General features: G+C 41.6%; 1 protein-coding gene across 1 annotated transcript in view; it reads right to left on the bottom strand.

The window, feature by feature from the left end:
• The window catches only part of LOC133965972 (collagen alpha-1(XIX) chain), a 94,770-nt gene extending 68,996 nt beyond the window's left edge, over window positions 1-25,774 (bottom strand). Inside the window, exons 1-11 of the mRNA XM_062400607.1 lie at window positions 25,662-25,774; window positions 22,248-22,369; window positions 21,588-21,662; window positions 21,408-21,507; window positions 16,565-16,688; window positions 16,200-16,475; window positions 15,576-15,656; window positions 14,758-14,877; window positions 14,148-14,210; window positions 9,548-9,592; window positions 5,918-5,962 (exon numbers count right to left, since the gene is read on the bottom strand). Coding sequence (XP_062256591.1) covers window positions 5,918-5,962; window positions 9,548-9,592; window positions 14,148-14,210; window positions 14,758-14,877; window positions 15,576-15,656; window positions 16,200-16,475; window positions 16,565-16,688; window positions 21,408-21,507; window positions 21,588-21,662; window positions 22,248-22,335 — 1,017 coding nt within the window. The 5' untranslated portion in view covers window positions 22,336-22,369; window positions 25,662-25,774. The remainder of the gene's footprint in view (window positions 1-5,917; window positions 5,963-9,547; window positions 9,593-14,147; window positions 14,211-14,757; window positions 14,878-15,575; window positions 15,657-16,199; window positions 16,476-16,564; window positions 16,689-21,407; window positions 21,508-21,587; window positions 21,663-22,247; window positions 22,370-25,661) is intronic.
• Window positions 25,775-27,680: the final 1,906 nt, after the last annotated feature.

Genomic DNA, 27,680 nt, shown 5'->3' with positions numbered 1-27,680 from the left:
GATACATAGGAGCATGTGATGGCTTCTGTGACATCATGCATTCTGTGTTTTTCAAATATTTGTGTTAACTTTTCACTTGAAGTTGGGCTTGACTCAGTCTATAGAGTCATTTAAATGAATTGTAATGAGTTGCAAAAAGCTGACCGAACTAAGTTCAACAAATGGTTTGAGTTTTATAATAAATTGGTGCAAATGAGGCCCCACAGTCCATATGCAGGAAGTACATTCTAAAATAACAATGACAAGAGTTGTCATACTTAGAACTACTAAATAATGTAATTATCTAGGCTTGTGTTATAAGTCATAAATATTTAATGTTATAGGGGAGATGCTATAATTCAACTTGTATAATACAACTGGGAGAGACAGGTGTAAGGTGGTGAGTATTTTGTTTAACATCTTTAACAAGCACACAATAACCAGTTTTGGCTCGAATAACTTAACATACCTACATCTGTCACCGTAGTCCATTTATACACAAATTATATCAGAGTTTGAATATGTTTGATATATCTGATATAGTTTTCTTTAAAACATGGTCCTGGAGACACGTACTGTGGTCTGAGTCTGAGTGTCGAGATGAATAGAGAGAACCTTTTGTCCGAACATTTACATGTGGTCAAACATCATGACTGGTGAGGTCACTGGTATGATGGTATGATTGTATGATGCCATTCATAATAATGACACATTACTTATTGAAGACCATATACACATGCTTTCACATATACTTGTGTTTTGGCAAATGTTATGATGTAATTTGTATTATAAACATGAATGAGACAATCTTCATGTAAAAAATAAAGGATTGTTTAAATCAAAAAAGCTGAGTTAACAGTGGCTGTAGCAAAACCTGGGATGTTGATCTACTACTTTGCTTTAAATATTCTCAGTTAATTATTCAAGTATGATGTGTGGTAATATTTGTCATGACGGTCCTAAGGTGGGAAACATCGAACGACCCCTTGAGGGAAAAGGGATTTTTCTTTTTCTCCAATCCCCTGGTTAATAAGAATGCTGCCCCTCTGTCTAATGGAGACCGCCATAAGCCCACAGGCCCAATTCAGGAGCACAGTGTCATAGAGGGAGATACAGACTGCAGGAGCTGGGTGTGTTGTTTGCCTTTGTCGCAAGCTGTGGGCTTTGTTGCATCCGCGGCGTGAGGATGAATGAGGGAGAAGGGGCTGGGAATAGGCCGGTGCCGGTTGTGTGGCTGTCGCTCCTGCAGCACGAGGTCAGAACACTGTGGGGAGCTGTGTACACTCGCCTGCTAATTACACACACCACTGTGTCTTGTCATTCCTGTAGCGGCGGGGCCACAAGACAATCTGGCAGCTCCCCAGCCCAAGACGACTAAAGCAAGCAAATAAACAGAGCCAGGGAAGAGGGGATGTACAAAAGCAGGCTAATTATGTTTCCTTATACCTTTTACCAAGCACAGCGGCTGCAGGTCGGGCTCCTGTCTGACAAGGAGGTAGAATGATTGCAAGTTTTAGTTACTGTACACAATTTAATCACTGCTATCTAGGTTTGGCCTATCGGGAGGGGGTGCTGAATTAAAATAGTAGATGTGCTAAGTATTCAGAACATTCTAGTGGGTAAGTGTTGTTATACTGAATGACAGGCCTTTAGAGCTACGTGGAACTGGAGCTCTAAGTAACATGGATATCTTGAGTGTCGGCCCACAAATGCCAGGGAGGTTACGGCAGGAAATGCCTTTTGTGACTTTCCATCTGCCCAGCGATGCGCCGCCTCTTACAGTGTGGCGTGTAAGTGTAATCAGGGAGTAGCTTGTTGGAATGTCTGTCACCCTCTTTGAATAAATACACAATGTAACCTCAACAATGGGCTCTGGTGTGAGGATATCAGAGTTCACTGTCAGAGATCCAAGGCTATCGGATTCCACCGGTGCCGCTCGACTCCTTTTTCTAAGACGCTTCACTCTTCAGCCGAACATGTAGCCACAAATGTAACTTGGATTACCCCCACAAGATAACACGCCGTGCACCCCCTCTGGTCCCATAGGAAGCATATCTGCAGAATGACACTAGATCACATGCTCATACATAGAATTCTGTCTTCTCCGGTGTCCACTCCAGCCTTAAATAACATACCAGCTTTAAAAATGGAAGATGAGCTAATTGCGGTGAAGGGACGGATCGGGTAATAGAGTCTGGGAGTCGCAGTAAATAGGTTTGAGTCAAATCATCAGGCGAGTTTATGTGCACAACATGTAAGTCTTTCATTTGTTTACAATTAAATATTTTGTGCTAATCCTCACACTGGGTCTTGACCTGGCTCTTCAATTACTCTATTTCACCCTTTAAATACACTAAAGGAACATAACTACCACACTTTACTGCAATGAATGTTAAATGATATGTTTTGATGGGACCATTAAAAGATACGGGGCAATATTTAATTCACTTACTGAGCTTTTAAACATATGTTTGAACATAAACATACAGAGAGGACCCCATCATTGTTCAATGGGTATAGGGGAACCTTCATTGGGACTTAATTGATTTGGTTTCCTCAGTATATAAGTGTGGGTACAAAGAGAATATAATGTGTAAAAAACTGTGATAGGTGGATGAAATTTATGTTGGAAATACTCATACTAATATAATTATTTTTTTGTCAAAAATTTAATTTTGTCTATTTAATGCCTTGACTTGAAACAGCTCGAATATTTTGTTTTTATATGAAAAGGAATTTCCCATTCAAGGACAAACATATAATATCATTCTAATTGTTTTAAGAGGGGTCTAACATTTCAGGAAGCTTGTCGTCTTACTCAGTGTCACATGAAAACGTATCAGTGTCCTCGCTCTGCTTTCATTACTAACACAGATCAGGACATGTTAAACCTTAGTTCTACAGCTCTATTTATAAATAGAGTAGTAGATCAGTAACTGGTTTGTCAGCTGACAAGCTACAGTATCTTTTTCATTGTTAATTTAGCTAGACAAGCTGTGTTTGTGCTAATTAAGGCTAAGCAAGGTCCAGACCCGCCAATAACTGATTATTACATAATGGCCTGAGTGTGATGATGGTCCAACAAGCCAGGTAGAGGTGGTGCTTCTACCTGGCTCTGATTTCTTAACTTGTCCTTGTTTCATTGGGGCACAGCATGATAGGTCTCTGGAGGAGATCTATCAGAGTCATGTACGAGAGCGTGCACCATGTGGGAAGCTAGAAGAAATTAAAATAAGACGCCTCTCCTGCCATTGCTCTGAGAAAACATGGTTTAAGACCACATCGTTGTGCAGGTCACACAGAGCTGGAGATGATTGTGATGTTTTGATCTCTCAGCAGGTTTGAGGGACAAGATGGATATGATTGGTCAAAGCATCTTGATAAAAAAATATACATCTGATTATTGACGGCAAATTGATGCATAGACCTGACCGGGTTTTCCAGAATGTATACCACCTCTCACCCGATGTCAGCTGGGATTGACTCAAGCCCCCCTGCATCTCATTCAGACTAAGCAGTATGCATGGATGGATCATTGGTGACATTATACATCACAACCGACAAATCTAGAAAGTCCTTAAGACCATGAGCACAATGTTATGCACAAACGACACTAAATATTTGCTGGCAAATGCACTTTAAAAATGTGTTTTAAGCAGTTTCTTCTCTCAGTAAAGCGTTGAGCGACACAGTGTCAGGCTCTTCATACTGAACAAGCTTCCAGCTGATTCCACTATATGTGCCACTGATGTCCATTACAGTGGAGCTCAGGGTGAACCGGTGAGTGAAGAGATAACAACCTCTGTTCACTCCTTCCTCCTGGTATTCTACTTCCATTCTACTTCCTACACGTGGACAGAGTTAATTTCCAGTTAGGTGGTCTTAACCTCTTCAAGAGTTCTATGCCACTAAACTTGATCGTGTCCTTCATATACAAATGTAAATATGAAGTTTTTTCCTTCATAACAAACTAAACTTTGATGACTGCATGCTTAAAATCATCTAGGATTTCTTATATGATAATCCAGGTTAGATAGGAAATGGAAAACAACTAAAGAGCCAGTACAAAATCTATGAAATGAGCATATCCTTCCATGTTTATCTGCTTTCGTTAGCTCTCCATTGAAATGTGCTGTAACAGAGACAAACTACATGTGATTCTCAGTAATCATCAAATACCATTATCATGACAAAAGCATTACTCCTCACCCTTGGAATACATATATATATTTCTAGGAATAATTTGAATCAATTCATTCTTGAGTGCAAGAGTGTGAACATTCTTGCCAGGTTTGGAGAGATTCCCTCCAGGTGTTTCTGAGATGTGGCGGAATGTGACGGACGGAACGGTGCACAATCAGAAAACATAATGCCAAAGCTGTCGTCAGTGCAGAGGCATAACAAAAATAATTACATTTTCATACATCAGTGGATAGCAGAAGTCTGATCGAAGACACACAATTAAATCCCAACTGTTTGAGGGGTCAAATTAATTATTTTCGAGCTTTGCAGGCAACTGTACTCAAACCATTATGATTTAAAGGTTTCATTATCTCCCCCTCTGGTTCCATTTATAAATTAGACAGTGCTCAATAAAAGACTGACTATATTTCTAGTGAATTATTAATTTCACTCTATTGTGACAACTATCCAAAGTCTCCCAGTAGCTCTGAATCAACAGATCATATAATAATGTCCTCATGATATTACACCTATCAGCTACTCGTTCGAGATCATTTTTAATAAAACCAAGCTCCTCACTGACTAGTATTGGTCAATAACCTTTTGTCTTGATCTGCTTATATTTGCTCCTGGTTTTTCTACTGTTTGGGGCAGAGTGCAGGTCCGCAGCCTGCAGGGAGGTGGCTTCCTGTGGCAGCTGTTTGTCTACACAAGGGGGAGATGGCGATGAAAAGGAGTCCCTTTATTGAGCCTCTTTAAACTGACCATCTGCACAGCCAACGACTGAGATTGTGCCATTGTGGGCAAACAAATGCTGTACAACATAAAACGCCTTTTTTACTCAGCCAATACTTTTTAAGGAATGTGCACAATTGCTGGTGCCTGGAACAACATCCCAGAGGAATCTTAATTAAGTTCTAACCAGAGTTCCCACACTCATCTTCAACATTAAATTCAAGGTCTTTTCAAGGACTGTCAAGGCACAATCCCCTAAAACTGCTTGCCCATATTTTTAGATATGCATTAAGGTTGATTAAGAATTGTTGGCTGCACTGCAACAGCGGGGCCAGCCCTATAAACGTGAATGTCGCCGACTGACCTGTAGAACACTTCTCATTGTGTTGGAGTGAAAACAGACTCGGTGGTCCCTGGCCGTCTCTGACAGGGCTTGTCAAAGTGTAAGCTGAGCGATAGAGAGAATTATTCACGAGTTGAAGAGCTGAGAGACGTGCGGCCGAAGGCACTTAGCATTTTTACCGACTTTATAAATGATCATCAATTTCAACGTTTGCCTAAGATATATAATTGATTTTAGTCGGGGGGGGTTTGTTTCAAGAAAAAGTTGTCATATCATTTGCTTGTGCCTTTGTTGTGGTTGACTGTAGTTTGCATTTATTAGTTTCATCACTGCAGCGGATTTAAGAGCATGCAATAAAGTTTAACCTGAAATGACAGAGAAGGGACTTACAGTAATTTAAAAAATGAGTTTAGTTCATTAGTATGCCGGGTCTACGGTAGCGTACATATCAATTAATTTCACTGCAGAAGGACACTGCGGCCTAGAACACACTTAGATCTACTTCAGATATGACAGGCACCTGGAAACAGCCGCACAGGGGGAAAAAATGCTTCACTCCTACCCCCAGGGCATCACACAGAAAATGAAAAGCCTATAAGAATTGATTCCCTGACGAAACTAGATCTGGCTGATGTGCTATGTATGGAATATATGTCTGCTGGAGAGAGTAGTACTTACCTTCCTCCCATCGATTCCTTTTTGCCCTACTGATCCAGGTTCTCCCTGCAATGACAAGATTTCAAGATTGAAATTAAAAAGCAAAGTGAGGACCCTTGAGAAGTTCCCACTTGATTCTTCTCCCTCATTAACACCCCATGGCGTTTTAACAATTTGGAACTTTAACTCTACTTTCCTGTTAAGCAGTTTTAGAATCACTCAGGCAATGTATAAATTCCAAAGCAAGAGTATAAGGAAGATCCTGTATTCCACCTCTTTTTCATCTTTATTTTTATTCTTAAAATGTTGTGTCCACTCCATGTTGAATCCTCTTCAACAGATCCACTCACTTGCTGTACATTTTCAGTAGTTAGTCTTGCCCTATTCTTACATGAGTTCACTAGAACAATTTTCCCAGACATTTCACGAAGAGGTTTAAAGAAACAGAAGATGTCCAGAGCATTTGAGGCGGACATTTGCTTTTCACATACTCAAATGTCAGGGAAATGTCAGGAAAATGTCCTTATTTCAGTGCATGTCTGAAAGCAGGTATAGATGATTAGATTACTAATCATAGAAGATAAAAAATACAATCATTCACACATGTTTACATTAAATATAATATACTTAAATATAAAGGAATTACAATATTTTGAGGGGAAAGAAGCATCCTCAATGCAAATTTAAGACCTGTTTAATTTCATAAATATCATCTTCTTCAAAAAATTGTGGTTACAACAATTGTCAACACTAACACAAACCACTAAGATGCAACCAGGGCAACCTTGTGCCCATCACACAGCATCATGTGCTCTGTGTTGACAAAAAAAAAGAAAAATCTTCTAAATGCAGCTCCAGTCACTATGCAAGTTAAACTGTGCTAAGGAGGGTGACGGTATCTTAAACCTGTTGTCCTGACCTCATTGGTACAATTATATTCAATTCTGAAGTCTACAACTCACAGTTCCTTCAAATTGGGCTCAGAGCAAAGAGCAACACATTTGTACTGCATTGATCCAGATACAAAAACCATAATTCGGAAATCAGATATAAATTCACAGCCACATTGTTTGCATTGCGAACTTGCTTCATCGTTTCAGCTCCAGCTTCAGTCATCAGCATGCGTAAGATTATATGTAGTAAGGGAATAAGCTATTTGGGACTTATTTCCACAAATATAACCTCTAACAGGCTTATTTCTACAAATATCTTCCCGATCACTGATTCTTCTCAAGCTACCCAGCCCCTCACTTTCCACACGCTGTGCCAGAAATGTGCGAGAGGTCTCGGAACTCGCTGGCTTGGTTATCAAGAGTGTAACCTATACAGTTTCATGACCTCAGCTGGCCCGTAAAACTCAAGCAAACTGCCGTAGTAAAGCGTCCAAGGTCGATCATATCGTAACTCCTGAAATATCGACAGCTGCATCAGGCTACCAGAGGAACCTGCAACAGTGGTTGTTATTGGGTTTGTCCGAAAGCACGATTTCCGCTGGAGGTGCCTTGTTCAATTTGTACTGAACATGTTTCAATATGTCTATAGATTTAAAATAAATAGATTTAAAAATGATAAAAACCATTCATATTCAATATGCAACAAAATATACGGTGACTCGCGCGTTAAACTGGTTTTATGAAACAAACTGACAAATAAAAATGCTTTATTGACAAGGCAGTGAGCGCCGGTATAAAATACCATAAAGCATGTTGCTGTGAATTAGCATCATATCAATAATGCTGCTCCGGCTCCTGATGCAGACTTTTCCTGTGCGCTGTTGTGTAACGAAAGAGCTTTAGCCGCCTCCTGAACCTCATCTGGGAGAGCAGCAGTGGTGAGAGCGGTGCCATTAAGTGTCGTTCCGTATTCTATGTATCAAGGGTCATGAGCAAATATGTCAACATCTCCGGTGGGTTGAGGATTAAGCCATCCAGGAATGTTCCTATATATAACACTGATACTTCAACAGCAGGCTACAGTACAATTGATCTCAAATAGGCCATTAAATATCCATGATAAATGTGTTTTCCTCTTTTATTTCCAATAACAGACTCATAATCCTCCACTCTGTCTTTCATTAAGACACTACAGGACATTCTGACTTTAAGCCATGGAAGCTACACCCACATACTGGCATTACACCAAGTGGTGGTACCTTGTGACTGGACCTGCCCCCCTCCCCTCACTAAAAACAATCAACACGTCCAAGAGGCTTCTTGTAATTTTCAACAATCTTACCGATGACAATATCATACAACACAGTATGAAAGCCGCAGAGATGTTATTCTAGTGAACCATTATTTAATTCAGAGCATGTGGCAATTACCCCAGCTCTTCAGGGAACTAATGGCAAAAAAGAAATTACACAAAACAGCACTTGGCAAGTCTGAATGATTCCATTTAAGAAATATGCATTTTTCTCACAATTTAAGTCTCTGGACTCTGTGGCAATGTTCCACTTTTCACGCCTCACCTCCACTGAGTGTCTGAGGACACGGTTGCATGCTGCCTCAAATACGCATTGAGTAATGCAAGTCATTTGTTTTTCACCACACAGCAAAGGGGGCATAAGTGAGAGCCTTCACACTAGGATCCCAACCTCGCCCCCCCCCCCCCCCCCCCCAGACTCAGACGGCCAGACCATCTCGTAGAAGATGCTATTACAGCGACGAGGACATGATCCATTTCTGGCTTCCCACCCAGGAAGTCTGCCAACTGTAACCACTGGGGCCCCTCCGCCCAAGCCAGAAGCTTGAGAGCAAACTCGGGTCCCTGCAGCAGCACAACCCCCCCCCCCCCCCCCAACAGAGCAGGGCACCCATTTGTTGGTTTAATTTGATTTTGACATTGCTTTGCTGTCTGTGGTGGTTTGAGGGGGTCAACACAAGGCAAGCCAATGATTTCATCCAGTGACGTTCGAAAATCATCTCAGAAAAGGGCACTGACAGACTCCATAAATCACTCGATGATAAAAAAAAAAAAAAAAAAGATAGAGCCACCTGCTATTCACTGGATCTGAAAAACAGGCAACAAACCAAAAATGATTTTAAGACTCACAGCAATAACTTTATAAAAAGGAAAAAATTAAGCATTAAAAGTTAAGATTCAGAGTGCGTCAATGTCAATCACAGAGCAGAACAACTCCAAAGACATTTTTAGATACAACAGCTAGACTGGGCTCTGAAAGTCCACACAGTGTTGTTGGACATGGTTAAAATGAGTTAAGGTTGAGTTAAAGAAAAGCTGATATTGTGTGTGTGTCTGCGTTTGCTGAATAACATACAACAAGTTAATACGTATATCGAGACTTCGGGCTAGGTATGTTGTTTCTGACACACTTTGTATCTTATTTGTTGAAATAATCAATAAATTAATTAAAAAATAAAACACTTAAAAGAAAAGAAATTAGCCGGTGTCTACGTATATATCAAACGTCTAATAATGTGTAAACATAGCCTAGGTTTACTATGTGTTCCCCTTCTAGAGTTCTACAGACCTATTCATGTTATATGAGGGGATGAGGCATAGTTTGAACATAATTGGTTTCTTCCACTTTTTTTGAAAACTGTGACGAGCATGGAGCAAACCAAGGGGGTCTGATCACCATGCCCCGATCCCCACTGCTCTCACTGAGATGCTATGTGAGTCTCCTACCTTATTTCCTGGGTTTCCTGTTGGCCCGGCTTCCCCCAGGTCCCCCTGTGACACAAAACAGCACACAGTACGATAAGCAAAAGGTCTGTCGTTCACACATTAGAGGACAGGCTTCATGAAGACTTGTCATTTCTTCAGCAACCGCAGTCCCACAGACAGCTGTTCCATAGGTTCCTGCTGACACGGGGGCTCAGCAGCTGCGGGTCAGGATACTGTTTCCCAAACAACTGGAAAGCATGAATCTGAACCTTGTTATGGGTCATTGCATTGATTTGACAATTGTATTCAAAAAGGGAGAGGGCCAGTCAAGAAAGGAAAGAAAAGCTTGTTAGCTGCGGGTGCAATGGAACCGACAAGGAAAATAAAAGGTGTTAAGATGGAGGTAGGTAGTTATGCAGCACATTAAGCAAACACAGAAGTTGCTGCAAACCAAGGATCTAATTAAAAGATGCCCAGTCATGCTTACATCTCCATTACAAGCACTTTGTTTGTTTGTTAGAACTCAATAGGTCTGATGGAAGAACAAAAAATGCCTAATAGCTGAAACGCCATCTCTGTGCCATGGGCTGTTAATCCATTATTCTCCATAGCACGTCCAGTCAACATTTTATAACTGGATGGCATCTGATCCATAAAAATACGATATTAAGCATGTGGCATGGATGCATTCGTTTCCATGGACTCAGCCATTAAAATCTATATGGGAATTGGAGGTATATTTCACAGTCTTCTCCATTCAGTCTTTAATTTTTTCTATTCAATCACAAGCACAAGTCCACCTTAATGAAAAGCTAATAACATTTTAACACTCTGCGGATACAATTGGAACAACAGCAGGTTTTGAAAGCTAATCAAAATTTAGTGTCAGTCCAATAAAAAAAAGCGCTAAATAAAAGTCCTGGTATAATTCACTTTGGAGGTACAAGGGGTATAAATTGAATTAGAGGTTCCTAATTGAAAAACAAGCCATGAGGGCAGGAGAGCTGTGAATGGTGCAAAAAATAAATAAATTAAATTGTATTGTAAAAGTGGAAGAAGTTTTTAATTTCACCATTTCGCCTGTTTTCCTCTCTCCTTTTGAATGTACATGCAGGAGCTGTAAATCTAGTAATACCAGGGTTTATGTGCGAGGCCATATAAAATGGATTTCCTTTCAAGTAAGCTGCATTCTTATAACCCACTACTTATCTGTTTAATTTCCTGAGGGATTCTGGATTAATCAGAGCAGTTTAATCCCTTCGCAGTGCGTTCGAATTCTCCATCAAACCTGTGTTGTAATGGAGGATATATTACTTTCAGTGTGAGTAATGCCGCCAAAGTAATCCCCATACACTTTCCCGAGGAGCGCTGTGTGTAGGTCACAGTGGTCGGCCTGCAGTTCTCATTAAGGGCGTTTTAATGCTCTAAATTGCCCAGATGTCTTTGATTAATCTCCACAAAGTCAATCCAAATTGTTAATAAACCAACTCTGACTATTTGTTTAATCGTACACAAAAGGAGATGCAGGTCAGGAGCCTCATGAGCTTAATTTATCGACAGTATCTGCTGTGACTGAAACATTGAAGCCCTTTTTTTTTATTTGAGATGTCCCCTGGAAATCTAGGGATCAATATCAATTAAATATTCCTCAACAGAGGTGCACTGCCGCCAGAATCCACCGGGCAGATTCATGTGCAACAAGGTCACTGCAAATAAAAGAAATGGGCGCACATCATTCTGTCAAGGCACATTTTCTGATATACTGCACAGACGGCTCAGAATAAACAACTTTTCTGCTGTTTTCCTCTCAGCGAACATCTGCAAAAGCAGCAAGACATGAAAACATTTCGACTCGATGATTAGTGACATTTTGATGTCTCAGTGTATCTGCTGCTCTCGCTCAGGAGGAGGATTTTTGTTCCCAGTTGTTCACTTCACCGTAGTTGTAGCCAGATTCAGAGGATGGCATCCAGCATGTCCTGCTTGACGTCCTATCGTTTGCAGCTCTACCTTGTATTTTTAATTCACAGTCCATCTTTACCCCCTGCCATTTATTCATTGGTAAAATGATGTCTCACCGAAACTGTTGAGTCAAACACAGCAAGTGCGGTTTCGGTTGACCCATTCAAATTCTAAATCGGGTGAATTAAATTATCCGTTCAAAGTGGCACATAAACTGCTGTGCCAGTTAAAGTATTGATTTAATTTATCATTTAAACGAACATCTCCCTGCCGGAGACTTCTTAGGGCCAAGATGGAAACATGAAGAGCCTTTTCCCACAGAGGCTGCAGTGAAAGTCTCTACTTTTCAGTAAAAGCATGGAGGTACAGGTAGGTCCCATATGAAAGTCATGAACCTGGTGACAATGCTCTCCACTCTCTACAATCTGTTCAACTACCAGCGGATAGAATAAGAGGAGAAGAGGAGAATAACAAGAGGATTAGGAGGAAAAGGAGGTTTAAATGAAGATGATTATGGTGAAGATGAAGATGACCCAATGATGGAGGACCACAAGGCATAGGAAGAGTCAGATAGAAAACTCCATAATCACATTTCTTTACAAAAGAACAAATTGTCTTTAAATCTAAATTTTGTTTACTATTATGATGGTATATTATGTAAGTATGTATGTAGCATGTATGCAGTTTATCTATGCACTAGGATGTCCATATACAGCTAGGTGTGGTTGTCTGATTGGGCCAGTTTGCCACCATTGAGGTCTCAGACCTGAGTGTGTACTTCATTGATTTAGTGTTCTGGCCTGTAATAGGATTTGTTATGAATTCTGTTGTTCAGTAAGTAAACAAATGGTGCCAAGTATTGATTTGCTGGAATTAGATTTCAGGTGTTAACAGCATGAGCCACTGATTCAGAGCACAAGACGGGTCCTGTAGAAATAATGGAGCAGGGACAAATGGAATGGCCTCTGCACCTGAACAGAGTAGGTGAATTATTAAATAGCATCATAACAGCTCAGTGATATAGTGATAAGTACAATTTGAACATGATTTTTTGACAGAGGTGGTCCTGGCAGAAAAATTCAGGTCAACTCTCTAGGGAGATGTTCGACTATTTGGAAAAGTGTAATGTTGAACGCACACGAATGCATGTGTGAACATTTGTGCTCACTGTCAATGAGAAGCTCGAGATGAACACACACCAGAATCACTAGCTGCCTCTGCCTCCTCTTTCCAGACACGTTTTGACAGTTGATGTCAGACAGGACCTGTATTTAGCATGATTTGATTAACAAGTGCCAGAGAATTTGTTTGAATATGATTTGATCGGCTGGTGTCTCTGCTGGTGCATGAACGCAACGCAACAGAGCTCCAATGCTGTCACCCCAACAAGTCACAGTGTTAACTACACATGACGCACTTTTGTGAAATGGGATGACGTATTCTCATTCTCTGAATATAGTCATGTCAAGTAATCAATCACAATTACAACCAACACACAAACACACACACACACACACACACACACACACACACACACACACACACACACACACATTACAGCTCAAAGGTTGATTCCTGCCAGGTCAATTAAGAATCATTAGAGGCCAATTATCACACATTAACAAAACTAATTGGTACGATCTGTTGCTTTACTCACTGTTTTGAATATAATATTCATAATTATATCAATCTACGAGTAACATTAGGGCTGTCAGATAACCACATGAATGATTGAAATAAAAAATAAAGAAATATGAAGCTTAAAAGTTCAGAGTTTTAAAATATCTGGGAGATAAATGACACCAAATGCACAGAGCAGAGCAGTGTCCAGAATGTTGGTTCAGCTCCTATGGCGTTAAACATGATAACTCTTTTACAGTAGGAGCATCAATGTTGTTTTGCACCTTCCAGGAATGAGATCTCATCAGAGCCGTCTTTATCACTGACCCCAGGAGCCGTTTGGTTTTATCACTCGTACAGAAACCACCACCTGTTCATCTCTATGAATTCCATTCATAGTCAAACGTGCTCTCCCCTGGTTCTGTTTTTAACCTTGTACAGGCGGCCAAGAGGGGTTTGTACTCCACACAGTTCTATTCAGGGTGCTGGGTGGTATGTTTATGTTTTTGTTGTCTTCAAACCAACACCAATCAATTTCCGTGACGGGGGGCCTTTACTGTTTATTCTGCCTGTCTCTTGAGCTGTCATGTAGAAAATTATCCTTCAATTTTTTTAACCACACCTATTTGTCTAGTGATTGAGCAAACGTGTGCTCTCCCAGCTCAGGCAGCTCGGGAGATTCACATTATGAGGATAATTGTATGGTAGCGTCTCGAGGACCTTGGACGCAGCACGTGAAACTTGAGAGAGAGAGAATGAGAGAGAGAGAGAGAGAGAGAGAGACGTATATCTCGTCCTCTGACAATGAGTTTATGACAAAGTGTAAATTTGTCCCACTGGAATTCGCTGTCTTTCGTGGCATTCAGACCTTGTAACTGTCCTCTAGAAGCGTCCCCTACTGTCCACAGAGAAAACCCAGTGCAGCAGTTATTTACAACATGGCGGCCCAATGTGAATACTGTATGATTAACATTCACTTAACAAAAAGCATGTATACAAACGTGCATGTATCAAATTCATAAAAAAATGTGGTTTATACCTTGTCTCCTGTATCCCCCTTTTCTCCTGCTAGTCCAACTACCCCTGGAAGACCAGCATCTCCCTGTAAACACAGTAAACATCAGTAGGATGAAAACATTTCAGATGCATTTGTTTCATTACCAAATTGAATTAATTAAAATGAAGAAAACTGAAATAAACACCTAACATATTCATCAGTGAAGCAAAACAAATGTGGTTAAAGAACTTTAGAACTTTTTTATTTGTGTCTACTTTTACATCTGAAATGTATTTCTACTGATATAAATGATGTTTATCTCTATAGTGACAAAATATTTATTATAATATACAAACCAAAACCTGTTAAAAGGTCAGTGAAAAGCTAATAAATCACAATTTGAATCTTAATCTCAGAAAATGTTTTGCAGTTCAAAGAATCCTTTTTACATTTGCCCAAAGCAGAGTGCAGATCAACCACACTTGGACATCTTTCAATAATTGTTCCATTTTTCTAAAAGATTACATCTAAAGTAGCTTTGGCAAACACCTCTAAACGGCTGTTAAGTGCCGGTAATAGCACATGTAAATCAGTGCATTTTCAGTTACAATAGACTCTTACTCAATTAGAGGCCCTTGTTGATTGATTGTACCTTTTCTGCCGGACAGAGACATCTGTCCATTGACTGCAGGACGGGCTGAGAAAGCATCTGGGGAAGCTTCTCTGTCACCGGGGGAGTGGCAGTCCCATTAAGCGTCTTCTTTGCTTCACACTGGATCAATAGAAAAATTGCACTGTTAAGATGCCATCCACTGTCCATGAATGCAGCACAGTTTACCTGAGGGAACCTGGGTTTTAAGCAGCATTAATAAAAAATATATCAAATAACAAAAACAACAACGCAGCAAAACTGAGAAAGCACCGAGCAGCCGGTGGTACTTTCAGTCTCACAGCCACTGATCCCTTTCCAAGGTTGTGCCAATTCCCTCGCAGTAACTTTACACTGAAATGACAGCTTGCTTATAATGACATATCATGCTGAAGGGGTCAAAGGTCAACTTTTTATTTGAAATCGCTGTTCCATTAGCCCTTATTGATTAGAAGGTGATGGAAGATCTGTGTTATTTGGTTTCTATCAGGGGACACGAGCCCCCCGTGGGCAAAACGACCCAAACCCTGTTACACTTTCATTTTCTGATCAAACTGTATCGGTCAAAGTTCACTGTTCACTCTGTTACTGACACATGCTGAATGTGCTTAAATCAGAGACGCAATGAATCACCACATTACATCACAGGGTCCTGCATTTCGAAAGCACACATGTAATATATCGTCTCATTAGTAATAATATAGATTGTGAATAATAACGGCCAGGAAAATGGACATAAATCCCAAGTACGCATTACTTGTCATTCTGTCGACTGTAAACTGCAGGTGTTAGTGCTGAGCCGAGATATTAAAACGTTTTACCTTTGGTTCCAGCAGCTCACAGCAATTTTCCATCTCCGCCATGTAGGGGTCACAGTAGATTAGAAATAGCCTGAGTTCAATCTGTGGAAAAACAGCTCTCATTAAGAGACCAAAGCGCCACCATCACATTTACTTGACCTGTAAATCTCGGATCTCTGGATTTTCTTCGCCTGTGAAACACTTCGTAAACATCACGTCTGAACCTAAACTATGCAGCGGGGCCCACAGGTCTGACAAGGCTTCCTCTTCTGTCTGGATTGCTGCAGCTTCACACTTCCATAGTGTCATTTCTTTCTGTTGTACTGACTTACATCTTTACAAATCGTGTGGAGTCAGCTGTTAATGCTACTTAAGCCGGGTTCTGCTCAAAAGTATTGGGTGACCGAATGGCATGGCTGACCTAATGTTTTTTTAGCACTCGCAGGGCCCTCTGAGAATGAGTGTAACACATACTGTGGGTCACAATACAGGATTTACACTGATTAAGAAAACAAGCCCTTGAAGCGTGTTTTGAATATCTCTCAAATGCTTTGAGAAAGTAAACAACTACCGGACCAAAAAATGAGGTAAAACCTTAAATAAGACAAACAAAACATGTTTGGACAGAGTCAGCTCCTGACGTACATCTACAGGCCGTCCATCCTCCACCCGTGTGGTGATGAGCGTTCGCCCACTGGGGTCCACGTCGTCCTTCTCATCGGTAAGTCTCCGTTCTATGAGCTTGCAGTCCATGTAAATGGAGACAATGTTGCTCTGCACAGAAACACTCAGCTTGTGCCACTGCCGATCGAAGAGGGCGTGCAGGTCTCGGCTCTTGAATGTGTAGCGCAGGGTGTTCTTCAGCAGACCCTGGAAGGAGAACTCCACCACCTTCTTGCCGCCGTCGACCACAACGGACACCTGCGGAGCAAAGAAACAGCCATCCCATCATTTTGGAGTAGTGGATTCCGGGACTGTTGTATGAGGTTAAAAGGTAGCGTGACGCCCACCTGACTGCCTCCTGATTGGTCGAAAATCTGCCAAAGATACCATCGGTCTTTTTTTGTCGTTCTTCTGACCCGGAAGGTGGTGACGAGGGAGTACTCACTTGAAAGTCCGTTTTGGAATATGACTCTAAACAAACATGATAAAACACAGTCATATTTTCACAAATGAACATTTTGAATTAGTATCGTTCAAATGTTTTTTAAATGAAGGACAACAGTGTCAAGCCTCATTTCTCGATAGTGACCGTAAACTCTTTCAGGGCCTCAACAGTGAACCAGCCAATCAACTTCAATGATCGATAAAACATTTCAATATCCTCCCGCTGAGGAGACGTTCACATAAATATTCCTGACAAACTTGATTCCATTTAGCTTGATGAATTTTATACTGGCTCCCCCGTGTCATTCAGATAATGAAAACGTGCAGAAATTGATCTAAAGTCACAGGAGCCAATCTTTGTCCCTCGCTGAGATACCATGTGCCACAGTTAAAGGGTTATGGACGTCTAGTGCAATGTCGTCATGGCTTTATGTGAAAAAATACTGTGTCCACAGATGAAAATGTAATTTCAACAAGAGCAACATATGCAGAAGGAATAGGGTGTATAGAGGAAAGACAATATATATTTCAAATATTATTACAACCGCTCTCAAATGAATTACAGTTTATTCTCTAACTCCTCTCTCAGCCAACGCCTCCCTTCCTGTTTGATACACTCGAATAAAATGAATATATTCTCACCCCAACCCTTACTCCAGGCTCAGAGTAACAGTCAAAAGTGGAGGAGCATAAACATAATAAATCAATATCAGCAAAAATAATAATGCAACGATAAGGTCATTGAGGAGCCCGCGCACTGCTTGGGGGGAGGTGGGAGGGGGAAAGAGTTTCTCCAGACAGGTTGGAAATTAGTTTTCACTCCAATATATCATCTCCTATTCTCTCAGAGCTTCACACCCGCTTCCACTGTGTCCCTCGAATTCTTTGAGATTTTGCTGTAAATGGTACATTACTAAAATGATAAATACGCCGAGTTAGAGCTGCCCCGAAAAAAATCAACTGCTTCTGCGAGAGGCCGGGGACGGGGGAAGGTTATCCGCAGCCCGAGGGCTAAAGGACTGTTTCAGCAGCGATTCAATATGAAAAGTGACACAGCAATTTATAAAAAGGAGGCCTTACAAAATATATTAAACAGAGTATTTCAGAATCAACACAGTACACAGGGACTTCTCGTACCTAATGTATTACGCATTATTATAAGAGACAGATAAGAACATATAAAGAACAAAATGTAAATGAGAAAATCCAAAATCTTATGCAGCCACTGCAACAAGTGGGAAGTAATATATTTAAGCAAATTGAATACAAACTCTGCAGATCACACTGCAAGACTGTTTCTTTCTGCTCGGGCTTCTGAGGTTCACACCCTCCTTTAAGAAGTCTGCTCTGATTTCAAAACACGGTCTGTCAGCACACCTGATCTCCGGGAGACCACAGGGTCAAAGTTCTTAACCTCGTGCTGACTGCCGTCTGTGGCTAAACGGCTAAACCTCAAAGCTCACTGATTGGTTGGTTTGATGGTTGTTTTTGCCCGATTCTTTGGAGAAACACAACCGTGTATGTTTACGTAAATGATGATGAGTGAATGAAAAGAAAGAGCATTCGTTCTTCTTTTTATGCTCATATCCCATTCACCAGTTTCCACAATATACTGGGATGTTGCCAACACTGTCCTTTCCAAGTTCCATTTGTATATAACTCATTTGCATTGGCAAACATGTTCCGGGGGAAGCATCACCGTCTCCTGGATTAGAGTCAGCCTTGTGTTCCATAGGGTTGGATTCTACAATGTGAAATAGCAAAAGCAAAAGCGACGAAACAGCCCCGGCAGTGAGGAAGAGAGATATCTTCTTGAGTAACATTTCTTCGAGCCACCAGTTAACGGCGCATATGTGCTGTGTTTCGGGAAATAGAGCACATCCATAACAATAATCAGGAGAAGCACAATAGGTCACAGAGCAGCACCACGGCTGCCAGAAGAGTTATAATCAGAAGTAATTCCACTTTCATCGGGAGCGACCATGTGCTGTCTGGAAACCGTCACCGCTCTTGGAACGCGTCCTTGACCAAGCATATTAGCTTGGCTCAAGCTGCTGCTTGTATAATCAGAGACAATGGTTTGACAGAGTGTCACAGCAACACTACCGGTCTGCTCGAGAATCTCCCGGAAGCGGCTTTAGTGTCCTGGCCGCCTGCAGGGAATCCCATCCAAGAGGATTCGTTTAAATGAGTCGGAGGAATCAGATTGCCGTCGCTGAAACAATCAAAGCTCAAATGTGAGCCTGGTTGGCTCGCATCCCCATCGCCGACACTCAATCCTCCACCGGATCAAAGTGGCCTCCACCACGTCAGTTTCTGAGCTGAGTGCATCGTTCGAGCGAGCGAGGACTATAACTTCCTCTCAGCGGGGCGCCTCTTTCCTGTTTTGACATGGAAGTGCTGCATGACAGCGTGATAGGTGCCTGCCACTGATGCAGGACAGAGACTTTATGCAAATGAGTGTAGCTGAGGTGTGTTATCATCACTCCCGTGTAAATATGTGTTGCTCTACGCTGCGGGAAACGCCACGCCACCGAAAACACACTGATTTTAAAATGTGTGATCTGCCACCATGCTGTACAATGTATTGAGATGACGATGATACCTCGGATGAACATGGAGTTGTTTTAACAACATTTGCATTCAACCATGAATTCAAAATCACTGCAACAACAACTTTTAAACTAATCCCGATTTTAAGTAAGTGAAGGCCTGGACAAGTGCGAGGCCACTGACACAGGCCGATTCATATTGCGAGCCTTAGTCCTCAATAAGGATTCAGTGCTCAGATCTATTTATCTGGTGAATGGCTCATGGTCCTGAAAATGATGCACATGCACGAAAGAACATCAACACGTCTTACTACCGTCGTATGGAAGTGAACGACATGGAGACCACAGATGTTATTATGTACACTTTCATGTATAAGATGTTATACAGTGGGCAAATGATAGTGAATCATTGATGTCTTTATGTGGCCTCTACCTCTGTGCGGAGGTGTGCGTGGATACAGAGACGTGAATCAACGAATGCCGCTCTAGAGTGACGGCAAGGTCAAACGCATCCATCCAACCGAATCGGAATTGAATAACACCACACTCCACGATGTTGTCGCAGTCAGATATGAATGCGATACAGCAGAATGTAAACAGGGCAAGGCCAAACATTCGTGTTTCTAAAGACATGTCGCCGGAGCTGCCATCACTGTGCTTTGATACAGCACGGGGGGCATACTATGAATACAAGCTGCAGATTATAGGGAGATTTGTCAGCCAATACAAATGTTCCACCGGGTGTTTCAGCTCTGATCCACGCACCGTAATACGTATTGTGCCAAAGAGCTGACATGAACATTAGCCATATCAGAGCTTTACTGGCTGGGGGCAGAGGGGCAGAGGGGCCTCCGGCTCCACGCAATGGCCGTAGCTCTCCCTCCTCAGCTGACACGCCGTATCACCTGTCAAAGTACTTAGATAATTGGATATGAGAGGGATCGCAGTCTCACCACTATAACCGATGACACTGTCAGCAGTGTCATTGAGAAGCAGCATCTTCTTGCACTACGGGCCCAGACGGAGGGAAGGACTGAGGTAAATGTATTTTCGGCCGGCTGACTGAACAGGGGAGGGGGGGGATCACAAATCACCTGGCTCAAAGATCCCTTCCCCACGCCAACGAGAGAGTGGCAGTAAATGTTTACAGTTTCTTGTCATGTAAAACAACTCAAAATAGCCTCGCCTCCCCGGAGAATGACAAGGTGTTATCTTTCACAGATGCAACCCGAGGGCAAAAAAAAACAATGGACATCTCAAAATACATGTATTTGTTCTGGTCCAAAACGTCACTCTAAAGCCTAGATTGGCAGCCACTGGTTATTTATGCTCCTCTAGTTACACTTAATACAGCGGATGGGACCAAATATTAAAAATTTCAAATGTATATCAAGATGTCCACATGAATGTTGACCAGGAGAATAAAGGTCTTCTGTGAATAGGACCTCAGCGTGCCATTTGTGTCGTGACTTTGATATTCCTCTCTTTATGTAGGTGCTAAAACTTTTTCCATTCCCTTTTGCCCTTGTGAGATTTTCTAGAATAAGTGTATTATATATTAATTCTGCTCAAATGATTCCCTGCGTAACAGTGCACCTCACAGCTTGCCCTTATTAGCCGAGGCAAATGGAACGATCGCTCTGAGCGGGGAAGAGTAAATCTGGATTGCCTCGAGTCAAACCTTTCATGAAATTCAGTTTTCAACGACACCGGGGTTTGCTTTTTTTTTTTTTCTTCTTCGTACAAAATCACTGGATCTCAAGAAGTAAAACGAGCTAGACCTCTCGTTCCTGTCTGCAAAACAGAGACCCATTATAGAAGTGATATTTCAGCTTTTTTTACAAACGTCACAGGTGGAGTTAGAAATAACAGGGACTCCATATTGAGAACCTGTTCATTAGGGAGAAAAAGAGTCTTGATCCAAATGAAGACTGCTGTTTAATACCTCGGCCACACATGAATGACTGCGTCTAACAGCATGCCTGGATTGTGCTGCGGTTTTTCACAGCAAGAGCGAGGGAGAGGTATAAATGAAACAGCGTATAGGAAGATTAATTACCGAGTGGTAGCTGACATGGAGACTGTCTGTCTGACTTATCCTGAAACAATGTCATGAACCAGGAGACGGCATCCGAAGCCCAAGCGATGCAGAAAACAAAACCCACGTAAGCGTGTAAACATACATGATACTCACTTTGTCGGCTTAATAAGTGGACTGCTTCCTAAACGAAAGGACGGCAGGTCTTCCGTGATCGTGCCCTTTCGAAGAAGAAACTTTTCCGTGAGATCGAATCCTGTGAACAGTGCGTGACCTCAGTTAAACAGGCGGATGTGGACATATGGACAGATCAGCTGTGCTCGGTCAGGGACATACCTGTGATTTGCAAGGGACGATCTAAAGCATCGGTAAACCTGCGCTCCTCCACGCTCAGAGGGGGACAAGAGCCGTCTGGAGGAAAAGCCACAGAGAGGCTGTTAGTGCTCAGTATTGATGTTCATTTATGTTTGGAGACAGTTTTGAATACTAGCATCGGGAAGGAAATTATTTATTGAATCGTGGATTCATTTCCCTATTGCTTTTCCAATCATAAAAAAAAACACTTGCTACTTTCACATCAGAGAAGGAGATCAATTTAGTTTTTCTTTTTTTTCCCATTAATATTTCAAACTTCTGTTTAAAGTTGAAAAAATGTAAAACACCCAACAGAGACCGAGATGTGATTTAGAGATAACATTACATCCTTTAAAACATTAATGAATCGAGGCTGGCATTCTCAAATATTGATAGTCGATATTTTCCCGAATTTAAATTTTTTACCAGAATCTGTCTTTTTCAGACATTACCCAAAGAATAGTATTACGAAACACTGTAAACACTATTAACACTGTTATATTCACATTATTATATAAATCAATCTTCTTTTTATTATTGCATTTTAACACTTCTTCCTGTGTGTGTGTATTCTTTGAAGCAACAACGAGAGAACATTACATTTGTGTCGGCTTTACACAAAAGGACAACAACCACACATACCTGTCTGTTCACTCACTGCCATTCCAAACGTGCAGTGAATGGAGTTTAAACTCCAGAGGACAACAGTCCATCTCAGCGAGCACAACATGGCTCCGACGCTAGAACGTAGACCACTTGAAAACCTGGATGCAAATAGAATACATGTATATTCTAATTTCACAATTCAGTTAAATACAATCTTAAGATTTGATAAAAACTGAAAGAGGCAGATTCCAGAAAAACAAATCTTATTCAAGTCACATTCTGCAAGCAACTGTCAGCAGAGGTACACAAAACTGTTAAACCTACAAAAGTTATGTTTTTCCGTTGAATTAAAGTGATGAATTGTATTTATATCCGCTGTTTAGTATAATTGAAGCAAACTTAATCAGTATAATTTGATGTAAGTTCTTGAAGTAAAGTTGCAAACATACTTGCAAGTATTCTACTCATTTCAATTAGAAACTTTATTCTGAAGGTTTATTTGATTGCTAAACAAACTAAGATGAATATAATTAAAACAGTTCCATTCCTTTATTTCACACTCTGTCTTCTAATCCTATATTTTCATTTTAGCAACTTAAACTTAAGTGCAACTTGTGTTTTCCTGAAACAAACTTTTACTGTAAATCAACCCTGAATTGAATCTTTTACAGCCCCGCTCTCCAACCCACTCAGGGGTCCCTGAAAGCCTCCTAATGTATTTATGTCAAGTCCCTCCACATGGAGAATGCACTTGTGAGTCCTTCATTCATTAGCTTCATGAACACCTGCCGTACAGTGATGAATGGAGATGTCTATACGGCAGCTAAATCATTATACTCTAACCTCTGTTTATGTTAAGATTTCAATTGATAGCCGGCGAGCCGGGCTGCCTCTCGTTCTCTGCAGACAGTTTATAATTCATTAGGTCTCGATGCCACAAATTGGCGGTGGAATTGTGCCGATACACTCCATCGAAGATAAAGACAACACAATGGGCTGGTGTTGCTGTGTCTGGTGTTTATCTAAATTCATTAACTCGGCAGGTTTAAGTGGTCGTCATTCATCATTACTCCTGATTAAGTTTACAGCATGTGTCTCAGGGTGTCTCCAGAAGAGGTTTATTTACAATACACGAGTGTACTGGGTTGTTTGTCGCTCGGCCTGTTCTTAGGTCTCTCGTGACAAAGCCTTGATCTTTGTCACTGGGTTGCTCCTTTAACACGCTGTTGGGTTTGATGTGGGAGCTGTCAGCGGCGCGTCTGGGTCAAGGATGTCACGCGGAGGGATCAACCCTGGAAACCTCCAGTTACAAGTGGGACTCTTATACCCACATGACTGCGCTGCCTAACCAACATCTCCGGCATTAATGTCGTGCCATTGCAAAGAAGGCGAGGCAATCTGTTCTGAAGTAGAGTCAATAAAGTACACTGAGACTACTCACTGTCTAGACATTGGGAGTAATTTCTGGATTACTTTGCTTCCAATTACACGCGGCTTTATTTCAAGGACCTTCAAGAAGAAGAAGAAGAAGAAGAAGAAGAAGAAGAAGAAGAAGAAGAAGAAGAAGAAGAAGAAGAAGAAGATGAAGAAAAGGAAGAATAAGCTCCATATAACCCTACACTCTGCTTCATACATCACATCTAAAGTGGCACTTTATATGCAAACACGCGAATATGTTAAAATCAATTTGTGTGGGTGATTATTCTCTTCTAACAACACACTTAATTCCTTGACTGTTAAGCGTATATTAAATGCGGCGGAGGCAATTCATTAAAGTCATAATGTAACCTGCTTTTCTCAGTGTGCAATCCCCTTAAGCCTCCCTTCCTGTTTCACACTCATCCATTTCCACTGAGGAACAAAACGCCACGGAAGACAGAGCTGAGCACTGAACTTGACCTCCAACGACCACAATAGCCGCCACAACACATTCAGTTAATTTATATGCCCAGTGTCACATAAGTGTGACCAACAGTATTTTTAGCCTCGGCCTCTAACAGCCGCCTTCTTTTCCAAATTAATTTCGCCCCAAATGATTAATTCCCATCCACTCTTCCCGAGCACTTGTGCCTTCTCCCTCTGCCTGATCACAAAGTTGGGCGTGCGGGCCTACAGTAAGCCGTCATGGCGCATGGGGATGAAGTGACCACGCCACCTACAACTGCAGCCATGCATGGGCCGCAGACGAGTAGCAACTACAGAGGTATCACGTTCCCTGTCTGTGTGAAGGCGCACGGCATTCCCACAGTTTCTGCAAATGCACGCAGCACACGGCGGCTCCCTCACCTCTAGCCCTGCAGTCACAGGCACTCCACATCTTTACATGACTGACCCTTGTTGTTGAGGAGCCTGTCCAGGAGTTAAATGTGGTGCTTTGAAACCCACACGTTATTGTACCTCATCCACTTGAAGCGAGCAATGCTGCTGCACCATCTGCTGTAAATCGGAATCGATTTTATCCCTGTGTGTGTGGGTGTGGATTTTGAGGCTTTGGTCACACACACACACACACACACACGCATACACACACACACACACACACACACACACACACACACACCTCCCATTCATCGTGTACAGGCAATCCAAAACCTTATCTTAACCAATTAATGTCTAATTGTAGCCTTAATCTAACCACAATTCACATCTTAACACAAACTTTCACCACCACCGATACATACTAACTCTTACCTTAACCTAACCTTACCACCATCTACATCTTACCCCTAAGATTTAGGACTTCAGAAATTACATTCTGCCTTATTGGGACCAGGTTTATAGGACTTCTGAGGACATTTCATGGATTTGCATTAGTTTCCTTGAAACAAATCTTAATCTAACCTTAAATATGTCTTCACCTTAAAATGCCATGATTTACTTTACTTTAATGTGAATGATTTAGGTTCCCACAAAAAGACTAATATCTGGACCAAGCACACACACACACACACACACACACAGACACACACACAGAGAGACACACACGCACTCACACACACTCCCGTCTCTCCATCATTCACTCAGCCACTTTCAGTTGCTGGTAATAACTTCACTGTAACTCTTTGCGATATTCAAAGCAGCGTGTTGCTCTGCGCCACCGCTGATTGGCTGGATGATTTTTTTTTTTATTATTATTAATTACGGCACATGTAGATCGGATCATATTCCTGCAGTATCCGCCACATTTCGGACTTTGCTGTTAACAAGTGACATAACGGCGCCTGTTAACGGTCGCGGTGCGTTCACAAATCCCCAATCCCCTTCCCACTTTACGCACAAGTTATAGAGATATCAAGCCATGCGTAAACGTCCAAAGTCCCTCGTGCCAAGCGACAGAATACGCACAGTGGGTCCGTTTCAAATTGATTTTCAGCATGTTTACGCGCTTGCCTTTGCATTGTGAAGCGATCACTAATCCTGCTGAGGCATTCGTGCGGGATGAGTACTTACAGTTGCGGGGGAAAGTTTCCTCTCTATGGCAAAAACGCACCAAACGCGGAGAAAGACGCATAATCCATGTGTGATTCCGATCAGTCCGATTCCGGATTCCAGGACTTGGAAATAAAAGTCACAGTGGGATCGCCTGCTGGATCTCGGTCCTTATTAGTTGCACCGGGTGGCCCTCCCACTCTGTCATTATTTCTGAGATGCACCGGCTGAGACTTGAGCAAACAAGAGGAGCGCGCACTGAAAGCTTTCACATCAGGGGGGAAATAAATGCCCATCGGGGAGTCCAAACAAAACCTCTCCCATTCAGCAGAGCCAGGTGCAGGAATTACACTGTTTGATGCTTTATCATCTTATCAACTTGTCTGAATGGGAGCCGTAACGCATGTGGATTTGTTGTCCCTTTAAGGTGGATTAATGTGCGTTATTGGCAATGAGATCTGTCAGGTCAAAGGGAGAGTATGAGAACAATACCAACACCTGTCTATTCATCACCTGATGCCCCTAAGCACATTGTGTTTGCTGAATGGGGGATCCAGCATGATAGAGTGACAGCTCTCAGCCGCAAAGCCAGGCCCAGTGTTACAGCAACATGCTCCATGCTCATACTATTTTAGTCAGAACACGCAAATGCCATGTCGCAATACTATCCTGCCGTACGGGAAGGCAACTACTTCAGCATTCACTCCACTGTGGTAAGTGTCAGGCTGAGTTTCTGATGCAGCTTCAACAGCCTTATCAGTGTCCTCTCTCACAGCCTATCAATTCTCCTCTGTACCCAAAGCCCAGGTTGAAAATGGGTCTGTCAGTGTTTCCACAGCACATCCACAATGTTTTATTACCGAGCCGCCAGTGGGAACCACATGAAGGTTAAAGCAGAGCAGGAGTCGCTGCACTTTTGTTGAAACAGCACACCAACAGTTGAAGACACCCGGTCAGTAAGAAACAGGTGTTCAGACTCCACACACTACTGTTTGGACAGATGATGTCCATGCACCCTCCCATTTCACACAGGACACTCACACACACACACACACACACACACACACACACACACACACACACACAAAGATGTCTTCTTTACCAAACTGTGATGGCAGAAACAAAGAAACAAAGAGGAAACAGTTTAAAGAACGACTGGTGATTGGAATGAAGCAGGTGGCTTTAGGCTGTTTCTGTTGAATGCAGAATATAAGCATTTTACATACGAGTGGTTAAATGTTTCTTTAGGACTTTATATATGTGTATGTATATATATATAAATATATATGTATTTATGTAAAATGTGAGACATTTAATTTAGATCTCCCTCATTGGGGAATTACATTTTTAGTAGCTGCATTATTCTTTTTTTTTTGCTGAGTGCAGAAAAGCATATAGGAAAATGACATTTCTTTAAATGAATAGATTTTTCCATTGGCAATAATAATTCCACAGCTTTATATAAATACAGATGTTTACACTAGATGTGTAGAATATAGTCCGCCTGTAGGGGTGGTGGTGGTGATGAGGGTTTTAATTCAAATATGGAAACTCCAATTTTGAATTTCCTGTCTCTCTGCTGCGATGTACCATTGTAATGTAAATTCAACCTGAGCAGATGTGTTTATCCCCTCTCAGTCTGAGAAACTGTATAACATCCACTGTTCTCTGGAGAATTGTGTAGCTCCCTGGGTTGGCTCTCCTTTTACTCGCAAGAAAAAACGTTTATTACCACTAACGGGTTGATAGCATGGATTTTGAGCAGTTAAAGGAACAAGTTCTCTGATTAAACAAATAACCCCCTCTCATCAGATTTATTAACATTAAATAAAGCAATTCAAGTTAAATCAGACATGCTGAGAGGGAACATCTCTTCAAGATATCATCTACTAAACCCACAACAGTGGAGCTATTTCTTCTATTCAAAATATATAAGACAATCTCCTTACCTCTGTTGTGCAAGGGTGGCAGAAGAATTCTCAGTGATGGATAACTTTCAGGGCCACGAAACAATTGTGGGGATTTTTAGATGTGGGTTGC

Source organism: Platichthys flesus, chromosome 12, assembly GCF_949316205.1.
Source record: "Platichthys flesus chromosome 12, fPlaFle2.1, whole genome shotgun sequence".
Lineage (NCBI taxonomy): Eukaryota > Metazoa > Chordata > Actinopteri > Pleuronectiformes > Pleuronectidae > Platichthys > Platichthys flesus.
The sequence above is the reverse complement of the archived record's forward strand: the minus strand, read 5'-3'. Positions and strand labels throughout refer to the sequence as shown.